The 19,595-nt window shown below is 35.7% G+C and overlaps 6 protein-coding genes across 9 annotated transcripts; 3 read left to right on the forward strand and 3 right to left on the reverse strand.

The window, feature by feature from the left end:
* Nucleotides 1–1,583: 1,583 nt before the first annotated feature.
* Nucleotides 1,584–3,588, reverse strand: LOC125575158 (prolyl 4-hydroxylase 5). Its single transcript, XM_048735030.1, has 7 exons — nt 3,130–3,588; nt 2,761–2,858; nt 2,589–2,686; nt 2,343–2,472; nt 2,068–2,255; nt 1,862–1,958; nt 1,584–1,787 (listed from the first exon to the last, which is right to left on the reverse strand). Exons 1-6 carry the CDS (start codon nt 3,418–3,420, stop codon nt 1,885–1,887), a joined length of 879 nt encoding a protein of 292 aa, XP_048590987.1. The 5' UTR covers nt 3,421–3,588; the 3' UTR covers nt 1,584–1,787; nt 1,862–1,884.
* Nucleotides 3,589–7,124: 3,536 nt separating this feature from the next.
* On the reverse strand, nt 7,125–8,322 carry LOC106350512. Of its 2 annotated transcripts, XM_048735031.1 has the most exons (4): nt 8,125–8,322; nt 7,794–8,046; nt 7,539–7,618; nt 7,125–7,453 (listed from the first exon to the last, which is right to left on the reverse strand). In XM_048735031.1, the coding sequence occupies exons 2-4, from the start codon at nt 8,028–8,030 to the stop codon at nt 7,303–7,305; spliced, it is 468 nt and encodes a 155-aa protein (XP_048590988.1). In that variant the 5' UTR covers nt 8,031–8,046; nt 8,125–8,322; the 3' UTR covers nt 7,125–7,302. The 2 variants fall into 2 exon arrangements, with proteins under 2 accessions (XP_048590988.1, XP_013645842.2); XM_013790388.3 differs by having other exon boundaries at nt 7,794–8,296.
* A 2,543-nt stretch (nt 8,323–10,865) lies between these two features.
* Nucleotides 10,866–14,433, forward strand: LOC106348216 (serine/threonine-protein kinase STY8). Of its 3 annotated transcripts, none has more exons than XM_013787907.3 (16): nt 10,866–11,161; nt 11,332–11,446; nt 11,522–11,601; nt 11,682–11,792; nt 11,871–11,925; nt 12,026–12,136; nt 12,237–12,287; nt 12,480–12,652; nt 12,743–12,850; nt 12,957–13,030; nt 13,120–13,295; nt 13,394–13,489; nt 13,587–13,667; nt 13,757–13,810; nt 13,901–14,035; nt 14,134–14,433. In XM_013787907.3, exons 1-16 carry the CDS (start codon nt 10,959–10,961, stop codon nt 14,209–14,211), a joined length of 1,701 nt encoding a protein of 566 aa, XP_013643361.2. In that variant the 5' UTR covers nt 10,866–10,958; the 3' UTR covers nt 14,212–14,433. The 3 variants fall into 3 exon arrangements, with proteins under 3 accessions (XP_013643361.2, XP_013643362.2, XP_013643363.2); XM_013787908.3 differs by having other exon boundaries at nt 11,522–11,595; XM_013787909.3 differs by having other exon boundaries at nt 10,867–11,161; nt 13,901–14,433.
* Nucleotides 14,434–14,682: 249 nt separating this feature from the next.
* Nucleotides 14,683–15,789, forward strand: LOC125575867 (UPF0548 protein At2g17695-like). Its single transcript, XM_048735032.1, has 3 exons — nt 14,683–14,966; nt 15,048–15,224; nt 15,297–15,789. Exons 1-3 carry the CDS (start codon nt 14,908–14,910, stop codon nt 15,697–15,699), a joined length of 639 nt encoding a protein of 212 aa, XP_048590989.1. The 5' UTR covers nt 14,683–14,907; the 3' UTR covers nt 15,700–15,789.
* A 707-nt stretch (nt 15,790–16,496) lies between these two features.
* On the forward strand, nt 16,497–18,036 carry LOC125610000 (putative F-box protein At1g47790). The gene has a single exon (XM_048781641.1). It carries the CDS (start codon nt 17,323–17,325, stop codon nt 18,034–18,036), a length of 714 nt encoding a protein of 237 aa, XP_048637598.1. The 5' UTR covers nt 16,497–17,322.
* Nucleotides 18,037–18,680: 644 nt separating this feature from the next.
* Nucleotides 18,681–19,396, reverse strand: LOC106351970 (protein NOI4). Its single transcript, XM_013791669.3, has one exon. It carries the CDS (start codon nt 19,093–19,095, stop codon nt 18,886–18,888), a length of 210 nt encoding a protein of 69 aa, XP_013647123.2. The 5' UTR covers nt 19,096–19,396; the 3' UTR covers nt 18,681–18,885.
* Between the last annotated feature and the right edge of the window lie 199 nt (nt 19,397–19,595).

A 19,595-nucleotide genomic window follows, 5' to 3' on the forward strand; every position in this document is an offset into this window, starting at 1 on the left:
TTTATATACAGATGTACCAGCATATACATTGCTTATATACAAATGTACCGGCATTGCCATCCCATGCTCTGAGATGACAAGCAATGCCGGTGTTCAACAACCTCAAATTTCTAGGTATTATTAGTGCTGCGGATTATCAACTGACGTGTACTCAAACGTCTGATCCCTAGCGGTTCTATCGGATTCTCTATCTCTTATCAATCTTTTGAAGAAAGGAGGAAACCAACCTGAACTGTTCGGTATCATATTTGATATCTATCACTACTTATCGCTCTTTGATTCAATATCTTTCTATTTCATATCTAGGAACTTTAATGCTGAAGCTGGTTTTGTGGCAAAATTAGCCCTTGCTATGTCTGTAACAAACTCCAATATGGGAGTGTAAACTCTATTTCTTTAAGGAATACAATGCTAGTTTGATCAAAAAAAAATTAGTACTGCGGATCTGTGCATTTATATTTTATTTAACAAAACAAAATAAATTGATGTAGGTGTTTAAGGTTTTAACAAATCTATATTTATTTTACAAATAACAGAATACAAAGAGCATATGATGAGGATATCATCTATATCTAGTTTATCAACCGGCGTTGCCATCCCATGCTGCGGATCTGAGATAACAAGCAATGCCGGTGTTCAACAACCCCAAATTTCTAGGTATTATTAGTGCTTCGGATCTGTGCATTTAAATTTTATTTAACAAAACAAAATAAATTGACGTGGGTGTTTCAGGTTTCAACAAAGACTTATTCTTAGGTCCACCCCCTAGGGTGAACCTCTAGGTTCACCAACCAATAGGATTGTTTTATTTTATATTCGATATCTTTTTAAAAAAGAAACAAAATATTGTCAAATTATATTATGTTTTTAAAATTAAAAGGTAAAAAAAAAAGTAATAATTACAAAAAAAAATATTTTACGTCGTCAGCATAACATTAAACCCTAAACCCTAAATTCTAATCCCTAAACCCTTAATCGTAAACCCTAAACTCTTGGATAAACCCTAAACTCTAGGATAAATCCTAAACTCTAGGATAAACCCTAAACTCTAAATCAAAATCACTATACACTAAACCATTCAAGCGTTTAGGGTTTAGGGTTTTAGTGTTTTTTATTTAGAGTTTAGGATTTATCCAAGGGTTTAGGGTTTATCCAAGGGTTTAGGGTTTACCCAAGAGTTTAGGGTTTATCCAAGGGTTTAGGGTTTAGGATTTAGGGTTTAGGGATTAGGATTTAGGGATTAGTGTTTTGTTGAGAATATTAAAAATATATTTTTTTTTAATTCTTTTTTCTGTAACTATTATCTTTTTTTACTTTTTTATTTTAAAAACATAATATAATTTGAAAATGTTTTGTTTCCTTTTTAAAAGATATCGAATTTGAAATAATGAAATCCTATTGGTTGGTGAACCTGACTCTTCAACAAATCTATGTTTATTTTACAGATAACAGAATACAAAGATGCATATGATGAGGAAATCACCTATATCTATTTTTATCAACCCCAAATGATGCTTATCCTGTTGCCAGTATCTTCTCCGATCTTTCATATTTACAGATATTGGAGTATTAGTGAGTGCAAATAGAAAATGCGTGGTTGTATTATTGAAGTTATAAAACTCAGACTGAACATGTAAAGTTACAAAAATCTCAAGTAGTTTAGACAAAAAAAAGTAGAAAATGTTCAAATATCCCTCGTGAACAAACAGTCTCCAGTTTTCTAAGTAATGATCCTCACTTCAAAAGGGAAAATACAACAATACACAAACTTGAGCTGTCGTGAAAACCTACAAATAGATTAAAGAAGTTAAAGATAAATACTTGAAATTATCAATAGGTGGTTCAAGATTTAAGATATTACCTCTTCAAATTTTAGTTTCTATTTTAGACCTTGAACTCGTGGACGTGGAACCATTTGGTGGATGACCATTTGTTTCCTTTCACCACTGGACATCCCCCTGAAAAATCAAAGCCAGAGGACATAGAAGTTTAGAGACACTGGTATTATTATTATTATTATTCTCAGTGAAAGCAAAAGAGAGTTATTGAGTTGTTGAATCTCTTCACCGTGCAAACTGGAAGGGTCTAGAGAAGCATCAGGCCTCATGTTCCAGAAAAGTAAAGCATCTCGCTTCTTTGGTAGAACAGAGAGTCCTTCTTTGCCACATTTCGAGAGCTCGTTCCACCATGGGACTGCACTAATGTTTCCTTTTGCAGCCGGGAACACGGTCTCGCCACCATCATCAACATCCGAACTAAAGTATTGTCGAAAAGAAGATTCTTTTAAAAAAAGCATAAAGAAATTTATCTGAGAAAAAAAGATTTGTCTTTTGGTTACTTACAGGTACATAAGTACAGTAGCTATACGTTGCCCTCCGTTCTTGGTGTTGAACTCATCTAAGAAATAATCATAGTGAGGCTCATACTTTTGTCCTACTTGGTAGTGAAGAACCTGAAGACCTTCTCCATTTTCTACAAACAAAATTCACAAAATCACGATGTGACGCGTAACTCAACCGGTAAATGATAACATATTTTAGATGTTTTCATCACTTATTGGATAATTAAAGCAAAAAAAGGTAACTTACCAACAGGAATGAAGGTGAAATCTGAGATCCTTTTTTCAATAGTCTCAACAACTTCGTCATGTCCTCTCCTAAGGAAAGTTCCAGAGCTCGTCCTTACTCTGAATAGGGAGGGACCGTATACACAAATTAAGAAACAACTCCCAAGTTTGAACGATAAGAGTGGGATGCAAACCTGCTGTCTTTGCTCCCACCGGTTTTCTCATCAACCACAGCTGATTTAACCATGTTGGGTTTAGCGAGGTTGATCAAGTGCTCACATTCTTCATTGGTCTAAAAAGAAACAGAGATGAATAGAAGCACAATATCACATCTCGGACATTCCAATTTAGTAACTCATTTCGGACAAAAACCACACGTGTGTCTCTCACTGATAAAAATGTGTTTCCTCCATTTTCAACACATTTCATAAAAAAGAAAGAATATTCACGTAGATCTAAACTCTGGGGATCACAAAGTCAAACTTGATCAAACTAAACTTAGAAACAAGCTTTATCTTGACAGACAAGAAACAAGAACTCTAAGAAGACGCAATCTGAGTTACCAAGAAATTGTGGTAAACGACAGCTCTAGGCTCCCACGATATCACTTCAACCCAACGCTCACCGTTCCCTTCCTCATCTCCACCACTCTGCTCCTGGCTCTTGCGTATAATGTTGGTCAAGTCGTTGGGCTTGGAAGAGTTTCTGTTTGCATTTGGAAGTGACAAGATCCCGAGACCGAGAAGAATCATAATCACCACGAGCAGAAGGATGATCACCGTGAACGCTTGAGTCGATCTCGATGATGATTTTCTCGGTTGGTAACGAATGTTATTCTTCGATTTCGACGCCATTGTTTGACTTTTGATTTTTCTCTCTCTCAAGATCTAAATGACTACTAACATTGAACAAGACCAAGTTACAGAGCAGCTTTGGTGATTGGAGTTTATTATTTATAAATATATATACGAAGCAATTATTATTATTATGTACTATCTTCTTCGTGTTTGTTTTCTTCTTCTTCGTCGTGTTATTTGTTGGATACAGACACTTAGAGAAGGTGGCTTTGACTTTTAATATTCCGACTCAGCCCTTTATTTTTCTGTTATTTATTTTTTAGGTCGCCATACTTTTGGGTAATTCGGATTTGTGTGAGTCCGTGACAAACTTAAGCCGATTACTATTAATGTCCTCGATTTTATTTGGCATTAATCTCATTGTCTGGATACGTTTCTTACATTTTCAACATATAATAATGGAGTGGTTGGAAAAGAAAAAGGAGTTTTTTAATTGCGAATTTTATAGATTAATTTAATTGTAAATGGCGATGAGACTTTATGATCACAAATGATGTTCTTCTCTAAAACAAAATTGATGAATATAGTGTAGACACACAAGGAACGCTTTCTCTCTCTTATCGCTCTCTCCTCTCTCTAAGAAACAAAACAGAAGCACCAAACCCTAGCTCCGGCCGCCGCATCTGGCGCCGGAGGCGTCCCCTTCCTCCTAATCTCCTTTTTCCCTTTGCTCTCACCCTCTCTTCTCTATCCTAAGTCGATATGCTCACCTTTCTGTGACTATCTGAGATCTTCTTCCAGAGAGTCCCTTGCGACAGACGGAGGTAGATACCGGCGTTCCATGGACAGGCGGCGAGACCCAAGGTAGGTCGAGGGTGGTGAGAGTCGGCTTTTAGACCGAAGATTCGTGTCAGATCTGGTTTTCCACTTTTGAGATCTATGACGGATTCTTCACGGAGATGGCGCGTGACTCGGCGTAGACGTCTTCTCCACCTCGGATCTACATCCCCTCGTGGCGGTGAGATTTCTGGAGGAACGGTGTGAACGGACGGCAGAAAGAGGTTCGTTCTCGGGATTCCGGAGGCGACGCGTGGTGAGGTCTTTCAACGATGGAGTTGTCAACCAGAGGAGGAGACTTTGCTAGCAAAACGCGGTGGAGTTGCTACATCCCAGCGCCGGTGACGGTCTGGTGGTCGCCCCGGTGGTAGAACCTACACACTTCTTGAAGCCGCGACTTAGTGTCCCCGTTTCACGACGCCATTATCCAGGTCGTTTTTCATTCCGGACTCGTGTTCGGTTTTAGGCTGAGGATACAGACAGTGATGGCCGGAAGGAAGAGGAGCTCAGGTCGGAATGCGCCTTCTGGTGTTGATACTGTGGTTCACGGACTGAACTCGAATCATAAGGAGACCATCAGTTTGGTTTAGATTAGTACCGACTGATTTATTATTTTTCTTTTGTGTTTAATTACTGTCGTTGTATCTCGAGGTCAAATTAGGGGTCTAAGAGGCGGTTTATTCCGGGTAGTGGGATGAACTTGTCCTCATCGTGGAGGAAAATACAATGCCGGATTTGATTGGGTAGCGTTGGATCCATCTATGTGATCTAGGGTGATACTAAATCCCGGTATTGTGTGTGGGGTTAAAATCTCGTAGAGGTTGTAATCTTGTATTCCACAATTGGTCAATATAAAGTTGAAGTTGAGCCAAAAAAAAAAAAAAAAAAAAAAACAAAATTGATGAATAAAAACATTGTTTTAGTATTTACCTTTGGGAGATGTGAAATAAAGAGGCTTTGAAAGTTATAACGCTACTGCCTATCAAGGGAAGTCAATAATGGAAAACAGCATATAAGATCTATCCTCTATTTTTTAGTCTTGGACCAGATTTATAAATCAAAATTTCTTGTTGTTCAATGTAAGTTGTCTTTTTTATTTATAAATTGTGATGTGATAAGAACATGTTCGACATTTACCAAAACATGATTTGGTCACATCTTTAAGTCTTTAGTTGTCTATCTAAAAATAAGAATAGTCAACCTTTTCTTTAGTGGGTAATGTTTAATACCAACAGTATCGCTAGTTTCTCCACTACCATCCGTAAACGCAGCTTTTGCAACAACCGCTTCAAATCGCTTCAAACCGCTCTAAACTTCATAAATTTAAAAATTGGTTCCAGATAGCGTTTGCAGTTGCGTGCGGTTACCGGAGGATAATTTTTTTTTCTTTTTCTTTAAAACAATATAAATACAAAAATAAAAATATTCAATAAAAAATTTAAATTGGAATTATAAAAAATACTATAATATATCTATTATATTTTAATTAATATTATAAAATCTTAAAATAAAATATTTTCTATAATTTTTAAAAATTAAAAACTATAACTTTCTAAATATAATTTTTATTTTGTTATATTATTATGATTTTGATATTTTTATAATTATATAAAATATAAATATTGTTAATTTATTATTTAACCGCTGCTGCATTGGTAGTTAACAAGTCATAAGTATCCCGTAAACACACTAATTTCTAACCACATAACCAATCATACAAATCTGTTGGAACCGCTAGAAACCGCAACTACCCGCATCCGCAAACTCCCGCAACCGCTACATTTGAACCAGTCAGACTCTAAATCCTTAGATTTTTTATGTTAATACAAAGTCCTTAGTTATAAATAGTAGACCAGTAATCCAATTCTTACCAGCATAAAGAGAATATAGTTCCCTTTCAGATAATCTTAAAATGTTATTTTACATCAATTCCAAATAAATCTTACGTTCACTTAATATTGTTCTATTAATTGAGATCAGTTAGTTGTTTTTATCAATGGTTGCTACTAACAACAACCCATGGTTAAATTTGGCAACAATTCAGTAATATTTAACTAAACACTTGTAGTTTTATGGTAGATGTTGTGTTTGAGGAAAAATATAATTCCATTGGTCCTAGATTACAACATATAAGGTCTTCTTAGGTCTGGTTAGAAAAATTTAAGACTAGACTAGATAATCAGTATTGTACTATTGGAACATTAGTTGGACTTTGGTTCACATACCTCTCAACTAACAAGAAAAGAAAAAATCAATTCAATAATACTTGAGATATAGATAGAGATTAAGGGTATCATTGGTTTTCCCGCTACCATCCGCAAACGTAGCTTTTGCGGTTGTTTGCGATTTGCAACAATCACTCAAACCGCTTCAGACCGCTTTAAACCTCATAAAATCAAAAGTTGGTTACGGTTAACGTTTGCGCACAGTTGCGAGAGGATACTTTTTTTTTCTTATAATAAAAAACAATATAAATACAAAATAAAAATATTCAATAAAAGTTTTATATTTGAATTATAAAATACTAAAATATATCTATTATATTTTAATTAATATTATAAAATTTTAAAATAAAAATATTTTCTATAACGTTTTAAAATTTAAAACTATAACTTTCTAAAATCATTTTTATATTTATTATAAAATTATGATTTTTGATATTTTTATAATTATATAAAATATAAATATTGTTAATTTATTATTTAACCATTGCTGCATTTGATAGTTAACCACTCATAAGTATCTCGCAAACATACTAATTTCTAACCGCAGAACCAGTCGTACAAATCTCTTAAAACCGCTAGAAACTGGAACCACCCGCAACCTTAAACCAGTGATGCCCTAAGTGTTCATCTACTATGGATAGAATTATATAAACACCAAAGTACAATAAGCTTATCATCTATGGAACAAGAAGAAATTAATGTTCCATACTAATATTGAATTTTATTCAATAGTTACAAATCGACAATCACACAATAAAGTCCATATCCATTAACATGGGAACAGTAACACATGAATGTACATAGACACAAACACACATATATGTAGACAGACATATATACACAAGACAATTGATCTTGAAAGAGATTTTGCTCATATCTAAAAGACATTGAGCGACGTTGCATAGAGAGGAATGCAAGGCTTGAAGGAGAAATAGTTTGGTACATAAGACGAAAACCTTTTTCTCTTCAGTGAATCAGAAGATCCAAGAGCAGGCTGGTTCAAGTATGCGAACTTGCTCTTCATCCACCTGATAAATAATAAACAGTCAAAGTTCAAAGTTCAAGATATATGTTAAAGAGAAAGTTTATATGGATGAGAAATAAAACAGAGACCAGTCTTTAATCCCCTCATGAACTTCGATTTCAGGGTCCTCCATGTCTAAGCTTTCTTCAAAGCGTTTGTAGTCCTCATCCTGCAACAACTATGGATCTTAGAACCTCTAGCTTTCATCGATTGGTTTGATCTAAAGAATCTCCCCAAGTTAAAAACACGAGATCATATAAAAACTTCTACAAAAGAAAGATCCATTTCTCCTCTTAAATGAATTAAAAAAAACGCACAAGAATTGTTAAAACCAAAGGACGTACAGAGAGATTGCGGGCTCTGACACGAGCTGCAGCCTTAATAGCAGCAAAGAGATGCTCCTCTTCAATGATCTGCTTCTGCCTCCAGAACTTCTTGATCTGTATATTGGTTATGCTGTCTCCATCGATCTTTCTTGATCCATATCCTGGAGATGGAGGAAGCGGTGGAGGAGGAGGAGGCGACATCAGTGACTTCTTGAAACACAAATTCTCAGACTCATCCATAATCTGCTTCTTCATTTATATACAGCTAAAACTATATACGCAAGACAAGTAGCTCAAAAACCACAAAGAGGAGAAAAAGCTGCTGAACCTAACAGATTCTGAATCTAACCTTCAAACTAAAGAGATACACCTGAGATTCTTAAAGAGTCTACCAAACAATTAAATGTACGTCTATGTCTACTCTGCCAACTTGTTGCAATTATCTTGTACGTCAAGACAAACTATAAGCTTTAAGCTAAACTGTAGAAGAAAAAGACAGGTGGGTGTAACTTCTAAACTTCATTCAATAATAAAGTAGGCAATTAGGTAATGTAAAGGATAATGCAAAATCTATGGTTTTGAAGCACCTAATGGTACATCTTTCAATCACAGCCGTTGAGTCATAATGGCCATCGCAATCAATATCACCGGAAGGCCATTTTCAGCATGACGTACTCCATTAAACAACTAGTAGACCGGCGTTTGTCATTAAATCCGAAATTTTGATTCAACTATATCCGTTCTTATTCAAACAAATCCGATAAATGATATTTCAAGTTTCATTTAGTAATCGATACATCAAAAGGAAAAATTGATTAGAACAAATATTAGAAATAAATATTCAATAACATAAATAGTTCGAATATTCAATTTTATGTTTATTTTGATTATTAAACAGAGGGTTTTAAGCTTTTACATAAATTATTAAACAAATCTTGTCCTTTTTCTCGAATCTGAATTTCTCGCCGTCGATCGGGAGGAAACAAATCGTTAGGGTTGAGATTCAGACCCGATCCACATTCCTTGCAACTGTACATCGTGTTAGCCATTTCTCTAATGCTGATTTCTCCTCCTCTCTACCGTTTTGTTTTTTCATTCTCTGTGCGGAATTTTTCTCGAGAGACGCGTTTCTTCGGTTAACGCCGTCGGAACTGACTCGGATCTCTGCCGGTGTCAAATTGGGCTCAAGGGGGCTAATAGATAGGCTTAATGTCATTTAGATGTTTGGGCCTTTCATAATTTTGTTTTTGGGCTATGTTATTATGATGATTATAGCCAATATTTTAATTTGGGGGTAGTAATGGTGAGAAACAAAACTTTGTCAAGATGAACGAGTAAGAATTTGGTCACTTGATTCTTTTTTCCTTCGGTTTATAAAATTTTGTTTTTGCTGACTGTCAGGTTTCTGAGAAAAGAATTTGTACTCCGTACATACCAAATATCCCTTAATTGCACTCCATACTCTAAATCCCTCCAATTTTTTTTCTTCATCATTACCATTTTCCCCCATTTGTATGGTATCCCACCCTTTTAAGTATATTGAGTTAATTTGCTTTTCTGAAAATGATAGTAAAGATCAAAGGAAAGAAGAGGATAAACGAAATTGAGTGAAAGAGACGAGAAAGATATCTGAATAGTATCTTATTGATTTTATCTTTATACAGTTGTGTTTTTTACACAAATAAATCTTACTTACTAAAGAATCTAAACAGACTTGATTTACTAAGAAACAAAGATAAAATATTTATAAACTTGTTACACTCTTCACTTTTCAGTTTAACATTTCCCTTCCAGATATAGACTCGTGAATATCCAATAAATCATGGATATTATACATGGTTGTTTCTGTGAAGATATCTGCAAACTAATCTACACTTATGACAAACGAGGGTGCAATGATCTTTGTTGAACTCAGGACCGGCTCAAAAAAACTGTGGATCTTTGGGTAAATTAATTTTAAAATTTTATTTTTGACATAAATTATGGGTAAATTAAAAAAAAAATGGACCCTTATCCCTATTTTTTTTAATAGGCCATTTTCTAATATTATTTATGCTAAAAAAAAGTTGGAGTTCTGGGCCCACGCCCCATTTCTCTGCTAGAAAAAAGTTGGAGTTCTGCTTTCTAATATTATTAAGCCAGCCCTAGTTGAATTTGCATTGATATAGTAGTAGTCAATTTTAATGTATTTTGTCTTTTCATGAAAAACAGAGTTAGGTGCAATGTACATGACTGGTTGATTATCAGGTCATCACAATGGAGTTTTGAAGTGTAATTGGTTGGGATGAAGTGATTCCGAAATCTTCAAGAAGTCCCTTCAGCCAAACCAGTTCCTTTGCGACATTCATTATTTGCTTTATTCTCAAAAGTGTTGATTTAAGTATAGCCACTGAGTACGATGATGAATAGTTGGTATAGCAAAAATTTTAAATAGTAAACATGAATTAATTTTTTTTTTTTTGAATTATACAGAGATATCCTGACTCCACATAAGTGATCCAGACTAATCACATGTTGCCACGTATCGGTACTCTGTCTCTGGCGATACCGAAATGTTAATTCCCCAGTGACCGGGATTCGAACCCAGATGGCGGTACTCACAACTGTAAGCTCTTTACCACTAGAGCTAAAAGCTCCGGTTAAACATGAATTATTTAACTCCAACTACCTTTTAAGAATCACTAAAGCGATTAGGACATTTTTTTCAAAAATATTTTACAAATCTGGAAAGTATCTAGATATGTCAATTGCGACTTTGCATTATGAATTGTGAATATAAATACAGACATTAGAGTTATAATAATCAACTAATCATAATTCATAAAGGCATCATCAAACACCAAGTTGTATTTTTGGACTAATGAGTAATGACATCATTTAAAAGTTTACTTTTATGTAAAAAAATAAAGAATACAAACACCACAACACAATCCTCCAGTATCCCATCCAATCCACTTTGGGAAAAAGAAAAAAAAAGGACTAGTGGGAATCTTGTGACCCACACAACGTGGTCCCCACAAAATGACGTGGATATTGCCAACGTGTAACACACCGTAACGTTTCTCTCTCACTCACTCTAATTAATCTCTATCCTTTTCTTTTTCTGCTTCGCGTTTATTAATAAGGAATCTCTCTGAAGATCCTTTTTCTTCAGTTCTGTACCTCTCAATCTCGTAGATCGTCATGACGAACACATACGAGTCGGAGAGTTGCGGAAGCAGAGCCGTCGTGGCGTCGCCGTCCCAGGAAAACCCTAGGCACTACCGGATGAAGCTCGATGTCTACGGTGAAATCTTACAGCGACTCCAAGAATCTAACTACGAAGAAGCAACTCTGCCTGATTTCGAGGATCAACTCTGGCAACATTTCAATCGCCTCCCCGCTCGGTACATTGATTAGGGTTTTTTGTATCAATTGGAATTTTTAGGATAAGGGTTTTAAAGTATTCAATTTTTGAGTATGTCTGTTGACAAAAAAAAAAAAACAAAAAGTGATAATCTTTTGGTTTCTTAACACGTGTCTTGATCAGTTGAATGGAGTTTTATGGTATTGACAGATATGCTCTGGATGTTAAAGTAGAGAGGGCAGAGGATGTTCTCACGCATCAGAGGTTGTTGAGATTGGCTGAAGATCCTGCTACTAGACCTGTCTTTGAAGTTCGTAGTGTACAGGTAATAATACCAAGCTTTGAGTTCCATTCTATCTCACAGTGTTTTAATTGGTTTCTGTGGCCATCTTTGTTGCAGGTTTCTCCCGGAATTTCTGTGGACACTGACCCTGCGTTGGAGGAAGATGCCCAAAGCTCTAGCCATCCAAACAGGCAGGGGTAAAAGGGTTTCTCTCTTAACTGAGATCGATCCTAAACCCGTTTTCAATTTTTTTTTCTCTTTCTTATTGGTTTTAAAGGGTTCTTGCAACTCCAACTTTTGGCTCTTCTCCAAATTTTGAGGCTATAACTCTGGGTAATAAAATTGTTGAAGATGTTGATAGTGCTGTTAATGCAACCTTGGCTACTCGGTGAGGTTTCTTGTTATATTTTTGTTTCTCTTTGTTCATTGTGTTTTATAACTTTTGTTTTTGCTTTCTACTTTGCAGACCAATGCATGAGATCACCTTTTCAACCATCGATAAGCCTAAACTCCTTAGCCAGGTTCCTGCTGCTTTTAACCACCACCATTTTCTGCTTAAGTTCCTCAATTTTGATACTTCTTTACAGACTGAGACTGTTATTTCATCCGTTTCTGTTTCAGCTGACATCCCTGCTTGGTGAGCTTGGATTGAATATTCAGGAGGCTCATGCTTTCTCCACTGCGGATGGCTTTTCTTTGGATGTCTTTGTTGTTGATGGTTGGTCTCAAGAGGTATGATTTTAGCTTTTTTCAAGCATCATGCTACCTACCTGTAACTTTTATTTGTTATCACTAAGCTGTTTAATAAACTTTAGCATATTTGGATTTGCAGGAAACAGATGGTTTAAAAGATGCATTAAGCAAGGAGATACTGAAGCTTAAGGTATTTTCCATATCTTAATTTTTCTTAACATTTCTTATCTCAAATTGAATTTGGAGGCTGCAACGCTATATATATCATTAGAAAATATGCCCTACCTCAGTGTGACGCTGTACCTTTTTTTCTTGTTGATATGTTTTGCTTCAATCGGTTGTCAGTTGGTCGCCTATATTTGCCGCTGTCTATCTTCTACAGGATCAACCTGGTTCAAGACAAAAGTCTATTGCTTTCTTTGAGCATGACAAATCAAGCGACGAGCTGATACCCGCCTGCATTGAAATACCCACGGACGGAACTGACGAGTGGGAGATTGACGTGAAACAGCTCAAAATTGAAAAGAAAGTGGCATCTGGTTCATATGGTGATCTGTGAGTTTATTGTTCTGTAAGCTGGTTTTAACAAAGCTGTAAGTTTTTGTTTAGAAGTTACAGCAATATGTTTTTTTGATGGCAATGCAGGCATAAAGGCACTTATTGCAGTCAGGAAGTTGCTATCAAATTTCTTAGGCCTGAGCGTGTAAACACAGAGATGCTTAGAGAATTTTCTCAAGAAGTTTATATTATGAGGTGGGTGTGCAAGTTTAGTTCTTATAATAATGTGAATGCATATTAGTAACTGCATGCTTCATTTATTCAGTGTCAATTTGTGTCTAATTTTTTTGACCGTCAACAGGAAAGTCAGACATAAAAACGTTGTTCAGTTTTTGGGTGCATGCACACGATCTCCGACGCTCTGTATTGTGACTGGTAAGATCTTATTAGTAGATGTGACTTTTGAGTTGCAAATTCAACAAAGACATGTCATCTAAGTTAACGAGTTTTTATCTTTGTGACAGAGTTTATGTCTCGGGGGAGCATATATGATTTTCTGCACAAACAGAAATGCGCTTTCAAACTTCAAACTTTGCTTAAAGTTGCACTTGATGTTGCAAAAGGGATGTGTTATCTGCATCAAAACAATATCATTCACAGGGACCTTAAGACTGCAAATCTTCTTATGGATGAACATGGAGTAAGATTTGCTACTCTAGTCAACAAATCTCCTTAAAATCATCCATTTGATATACCCTTTTCATGACCCTGTTCTGATCTTTGGATAATTTTGAGCAGCTTGTCAAGGTTGCTGATTTTGGAGTTGCCAGAGTACAGATAGAATCAGGGGTCATGACAGCTGAAACAGGGACGTATCGATGGATGGCTCCAGAGGTAATGAATCGGTACCTCAAATATATTGATCTGACTCTCTCTCTCCCCTGTTTAATCTCTCAGTTGCTTACTTTGACAATATAATTGTGAAATCCAGGTTATTGAACACAAACCATACAGTCACAAAGCAGATGTGTTCAGTTATGCGATAGTGATATGGGAACTTTTGACTGGTGATGTGAGAGTCTGCTTGTCATTCTTTCTTTGAATCGTTCATGTTAGTGAAAGATACTGATGTGTATTGTGTATTTCTGTAAATGGAAACAGATCCCATATGCTTTCTTGACTCCACTACAAGCGGCTGTTGGTGTTGTTCAGAAGGTATTCCGTTTTAAGAATCGTTGCATTCAAGTTTTTTCTTTTGGTTCTTCCTCCAGAGGCTAAAGTGAATTCTTTTGTTTTGTTTCTCAGGGGCTTAGACCGAAGATTCCAAAGAAGACAAACCCAAAAGTGAAGGGACTCCTAGAGAGATGCTGGCAGCAAGACCCAAAAGAAAGACCAGACTTTGAGGAAATCATAGAAATGCTTCAACAGATGATGATTGACGTAAACGTCGTACCGTCGTGATGATCCGAGTTAAAAAAAGAAAAACCCTTGAGAGGCGAGATTTATCAGAGTAGGATGTGGTGGTGAAAAACAAGCAGGTTGGAGATGAAGACTCAGGCAAGGACAAGCAGCGTCTTGGTTTCTTACAAGCCACCCTCAAAAAGCCCCGTTACTAGTTCTGGTCAATTTCATGGATAACTCTCTCTTACATTTTGAATTGTACAGTTTTTTTTCTTCCTTTTAGTTGGTTGGTGTGGCTAGTGGAGAAGGCTCTAGTTTGACCTTAGAGAGTGTGTTCTCCTTTTAGTTGCTCTTTGATGGTTCCTTTCTACGTCAGAAAACACTTGAACACTTTTTTACTTCTTATAAAAAAAAAGGTGCGTATTCATCTGACTAAATCATTTTCTTCACCTAGTCAACAGATGGTATTTTTATGAGCAGACACTGTTTTGGATGTTAAAAAGTTTCTACTCATGTCTACCACTTACACATCCTGCTCCTGTTATGTGCCCAACTCAAATATCGAGATGGGTAATGCAATGACTTTTTAAAAACTACTTGATACAAAGCTGCACAACTATCCGTCGTTTTAGACATTCATTGTCAAACACTGTGCCGTTTCACTATGCAAAGAAACGGCATAATCATAATCCGAAACTCATGATGAGGACAGGATAAACCGAACATGATTGGGATACAAAAAAAAACACGCCTCTGATTTGTGAAGTGTACAGTCTCTCCTCTCTTCACGTCTCTGATAACTCCCGATTTTAATTAAAACTTCAAAAAAAAAACAAGTGGTTCTGGCTACTTACAGTGTATTTATCTGGTGATTTGTTTGTGGGTCTGCTTCAATTCTAGTGGAAAAAAAGATGGTGTTCTTGAGCTGGGGCCGTCCATCCACCGAGCAACAACAACAAGTCATCAACAAGTAAGATCATCAAAAATCATAACTTTTGCAACAACAACAAAAAACTCTCTCTTTTAAATGTTGGTGATTTCAAAACTTCAGGTCAGGAACTTTCAATTACGACAACAAGTACAGAGGAGCTTCGTCTAGATCAGTATCGAAACTAAAGGAAGATTCAGAAGTCAGTAAAGATGGGTTCTTGATCAATCACTCTCGCGTCTTAGTTGGTTCTGGTAAAGAGAGTTACGAGAAGGGGAAGAAAGCTCTTCAGAACTGGAAGTAATGTTTTTCTTTACTCATCTTCATCTCAATTCATGTAACATCAAGAAAATGAATCTCTTTTGTTGCCAGGCACTTTGGTCTGGATTGGGCATTTGTTGATCCCAAAACACCAGTTGAAACCGGTAAGAAGTTTTGTGTCTGCGTGAAAGAGGTTCTTCCTTGGGTGATGCTCCCTCTTCAAGTGGCTTACGTCGACGAAAGCAAGAAATCTAGAAGAGGCCCTGCGCATTTCGGGTACGGGAGCGGCACTCTTGAGGGGCATTTACTAGCTGGAGAAGAGCGGTTTTCGATTGAGCTTGACGGAGATGGTAAAGTGTGGTATGAGATAATGTCCTTGTCGAAGCCAGCTCATTTCTTGTCCTTCCTTGGTTATCCTTATGTCAAGCTTAGGCAGAAGCACTTCGCTCATCATTCTTCTGATGCTGTCCTTAAACATCTTAGTAGTAATGCTTCTTCATCATCTTGCAACTGAAAAAAAAAAAAAAAAGTTATTTCAGTTGTATAAAAACATGTTGCATCTTTTGTTCAATTTCAAGCACTACTCTGCTCAGTTCTGGTGGTTCTTATGATTCAACCATCATCTATCTAGCTTGAACATCTGAATCTCACATTACTTGTAGGGCCAAGTAGATAGACTATGGTTTGCCAATATAAACAGCCCATTATCCCCTAAACAAACTATTACAGTGATTTTATTTTTAACAATGGGTATCGATTGGGGCAATTGTCAATAATAGCACATTTTGAAGTTTATGTCACAAAAATGGCACTGAGAAAGTCACAAAAATGACATTCATTAAAGGGTAAAATATCCCTAATATCCTTGGTTTAAAATTAAATAAATAAACAAAAATAAATAAAAATAAATAAAATAAAAATAAATAAAATAATTTTTTTATAGTTTCAGATTATATGTTTTCAGATTCAAAATTTTTATAATTTCTTTTTGAAATTATTTTTTTCGAAATTTTTTTAAAACTTTTTTTTTCAATTTTCTTTTTATAATTTAAAAATACTTTTTGAAACTGTTTTTAAAATTTTTATTTTTTATTTTAGTATTTATTTTTTATAAAATTTTAAACCCTAATTCCAAAACTCCACCCTTTAACTTTAAACTTTAAGGTTTGGATTAATTAACCCAAAAGATATAAGTGTATATTTACCTCTTTAATGAAACCTATTTTTGTGACTTTCATCCTTGAGTGCTATTTTAGGAACAAAAACTTAGTTTGGTGCTATCCTATTTTTTTGAAGATGTTGATTGTTTGCGATAGATTTAGAGACAAATAAGCTCCTCATCTTTGTTAGACTTAATTTCATTTAGTCAAATCTTTTAGGATTGGAAGTTTTTCTCCAACAAAGCTCTAGTAAATTACAAATTTACAAACAAAAATATTACTTTTGATTCCGATATTCAAAAACACTTGGAAGTTCATTTTAGATGCTTTAGAATGACAAAGATAAAGATTGACATTTTCATATAGCTCTAGCATGCCTTTTTCAAGTATGAGATCATTGAGATGATGAAAAGGGGTCTTCAGAAGAAATTCTCAAAAGTAATGTAAGGGCTTTGTAACTTCGCTTAGAAAATCTCTCATATATATATTGAATAGAAGTTCTTATGGATGATGCATAATCTTTAGCACAACTTGTTGGAGAGATTGCATAGAGACTTTTGTTTATGGTCGATGCGTAAGAAGTACTACTCTTGGGCGATACAGTTAGTTATAAAATATCACTGATTGTCAGGTTGACTTTTCTATACTCCCTCAACTACCCAAACCAATTATATTAATTCAACTAGGCTTATAAAATATCACTGATTGTCAGGTTAAAATATCATTTACATTAATTTTTATTCAAAAACAATTATATTAATTCAACTAAGCTTATAAAACTTTGTTTCAAAATCATGGTTGAAACGTTTTCATGAGGCACCACAAACATCAAATATCTCAAACAGTCCAACTCGTCATGGGTTTAGGATTTTCTAAGGTTTTTGGAATGTTTCCTTTCTACGTAAAATAAAAGTTAAAAGTTTTGGTGTTTTTGCCTTTTCTAGGTTTAGTTTTGATTGTATATAAAGGAGTCTCTTATGATCAAAATAGGGTTACTACAGAACATGGAGCAAAAGGAGCCGTACAAAAAAAGAAGAACACAATTCAAATCATCAACCTCTTCCTCCTCCTTTCCTGTCGATCTAACCACAGAGATACTCTTAAGACTGCCCGAGAAATCTGTTGCCAAGTTTAGCTGCGTGTCCAAGCTTTGGTCATCAATCATCACCGATCCATATTTCATCAACTTATTCCAAACGCAAAGCCTTCAAATCTGTTTCCAAAAAGATGACAACTTGTGTTTTTCCTCGATTCCTCAGAACTCGAACAGGTCCTCCTACTCTTCTTCTAATTCTCTGTCTTTCGATCAGACAAAACTCCCAGAAAATTGTAGTCACTGGTCATCGACAGAATCAGTGCATCGCTTGATCTGCTTTCATAAATCAGACAAGCTGATAGCTTGGAACCCTAGCACGAGACAATTCTTAATGTTACCGAATTTATTACCGAGCTGGAACGATTCAAAACTGTTTTTAGGATATGATCCCATCGAACGCAAACACAAAGTAATGTGCATTCCCCGTAACAGAACCTGCCACGGGTGCCAAGTTTTTACATTGGGATCAGATATAATATCATGGTCGTGGAGAAGGGTCGGAACTAACCAGGCGCATTCTCCTTCCGTGTCGATGCACAGAAACACAAGTGGTCGAGACAACACTTTCTTTCGCGTTTTGATGCCTGTGATCTGATGAGTGTGGGAACCTGTTTAAACCTAAAAGGTTTCACTCATGCTGGTGAGTATATTTATGCACCCGACAGGTTTAGTCGATCGTTTTATATTTTATTATGGGATCCGGTGAGAAACACCTGTAAAAGATTAGCAGACAATGGATCAGTCAATGTTGGAGTTGAAGACCAAGGCATATCGATGTGTGTGCTCCATATTTTCCCGAATCACATTGATAGTCTAAAGGCTTTTGCAACACTTTGTAACCAATCAAAAAGGACTGGCTCGGGGCAAATCGTAAATCCGTCGATCTTGGATTAGAATCTTGCGAATAAATATGGTATACTTTTCTTTACTGTTTTTTTTTTTTTTTTTGTAAAACGTTTTCTTTACTGTCTGTACAAGTTTATGGGTAAAACCCCTAAACCCAACAATATTTGGAGGCAAATGTAGCCGATGTTCTTTACATACCACAATGGTTTTCTCTTTTTCCCACTAAACCCTTGCAAGACATTGTTTTATAAACTTGCAGACCAAATCAAGAGAGTATAAATTAACAAACGGTTTTGTAAGGAAGAAGAAAATATTTTGTGTGTATCTAAACAAATATGTTTAAAAGAGCTTGGCGTTCACCTCAAAATCAACTATTCTGCTTCAATATTATCATTTCATTAAATTTTTTCATTCTTTAATCCCATATCAAGAATTACAAGTTTTGTTGATTCTATACGTATTATTACCCAATGCATAAATACATCATAAGAAAACAAAAAGGAAGAATCTTTTGTATTAGATGACTAAAAGTTCTCAAAGGCTCGTTAGGCTCAAAGCTAAACTCTCTCTTAGGATTATATTAGAATTTAATACAAAATCAAGAGAAGGTAAAACAGAGCCATTTCTTGACCGCTGGTTTATCACCGTCTTGTTTCCTCTGGGAATTGGTCTTGGTCGAACTCCGTCCCGTCTTTTTATCTTCACCGGCTTTGCTGAATATCACCGTGTATCCGTCCGCAGTCGCCGGATCATTCACATCCCATTCCCCAAATTTTGGCAACGGCCTTCCAGCGTCGTTAGCTGCCATTTTAGATCACGAAAGTTAACAATCTTTAATCTCTTGGAAAAATATATAAAACCTTTTCTTCCTCTTCTTAGATGAGTTGATGATTTTGTTTAGAGGTTCTGACCCACGATGCAGTTTTTATAATGGAGAAACTGAAAAAGAAGAAAGAAGAAAAGAGATTTTAAAAAATAACAGATAATTAGGATTGTCTTTGAAAGCTTCCTACGAATTGGACTCGTTTCAGACACGGTAGAATATTCTATTGCCTTCTCTCTTTTAATGTCCTATAAAATTAGAATCTTTCAGAGGTACAAAATGGTTGGCATTTCCGCGTAAGAAATCTAATTATAGCACTTCCATATCCATAGCTGATTTGTTTCTTCATTTGCATGCCGTGATATACAAGTATTTATGTTTCATGACGTAGATCACAAGCTTCCCATCATTATCCCTATTCCTCAGCAGATACTTCTCTACTTTCCCTGTCGAGGTTTTATATAAGTCTAGACCCAAGTGAATGA

The sequence above is a fragment of the Brassica napus genome, chromosome A6, assembly GCF_020379485.1.
Source record: "Brassica napus cultivar Da-Ae chromosome A6, Da-Ae, whole genome shotgun sequence".
Taxonomy (NCBI): Eukaryota; Viridiplantae; Streptophyta; class Magnoliopsida; order Brassicales; family Brassicaceae; genus Brassica; species Brassica napus.

Coding starts and splice junctions, on each gene's coding strand:
- LOC106348216 (XM_013787907.3), top strand. CDS start 10,959: ATGACGAACACATACGAGTCGGAGAGTTGCGGAAGCAGAGCCGTCGTG. Junction 12,288..12,479: donor AGGAGATACTGAAGCTTAAG/GTATTTTCCATA, acceptor TATCTTCTACAG/GATCAACCTGGTTCAAGACA. Junction 13,811..13,900: donor CTGTTGGTGTTGTTCAGAAG/GTATTCCGTTTT, acceptor TTTGTTTCTCAG/GGGCTTAGACCGAAGATTCC.
- LOC125610000 (XM_048781641.1), top strand. CDS start 17,323: ATGATCAAAATAGGGTTACTACAGAACATGGAGCAAAAGGAGCCGTAC.
- LOC106351970 (XM_013791669.3), bottom strand. CDS start 19,095: ATGGCAGCTAACGACGCTGGAAGGCCGTTGCCAAAATTTGGGGAATGG.
- LOC125575867 (XM_048735032.1), top strand. CDS start 14,908: ATGGTGTTCTTGAGCTGGGGCCGTCCATCCACCGAGCAACAACAACAA. Junction 14,967..15,047: donor CAACAACAAGTCATCAACAA/GTAAGATCATCA, acceptor TCAAAACTTCAG/GTCAGGAACTTTCAATTACG. Junction 15,225..15,296: donor AAAGCTCTTCAGAACTGGAA/GTAATGTTTTTC, acceptor TTTTGTTGCCAG/GCACTTTGGTCTGGATTGGG.
- LOC106350512 (XM_048735031.1), bottom strand. CDS start 8,030: ATGAAGAAGCAGATTATGGATGAGTCTGAGAATTTGTGTTTCAAGAAG. Junction 7,619..7,793: donor TCAGAGCCCGCAATCTCTCT/GTACGTCCTTTG, acceptor TAGTTGTTGCAG/GATGAGGACTACAAACGCTT. Junction 7,454..7,538: donor CATGAGGGGATTAAAGACTG/GTCTCTGTTTTA, acceptor ATTATTTATCAG/GTGGATGAAGAGCAAGTTCG.
- LOC125575158 (XM_048735030.1), bottom strand. CDS start 3,420: ATGGCGTCGAAATCGAAGAATAACATTCGTTACCAACCGAGAAAATCA. Junction 2,687..2,760: donor GGTGGGAGCAAAGACAGCAG/GTTTGCATCCCA, acceptor CTCCCTATTCAG/AGTAAGGACGAGCTCTGGAA. Junction 1,959..2,067: donor AGACCCTTCCAGTTTGCACG/GTGAAGAGATTC, acceptor TTGATTTTTCAG/GGGGATGTCCAGTGGTGAAA.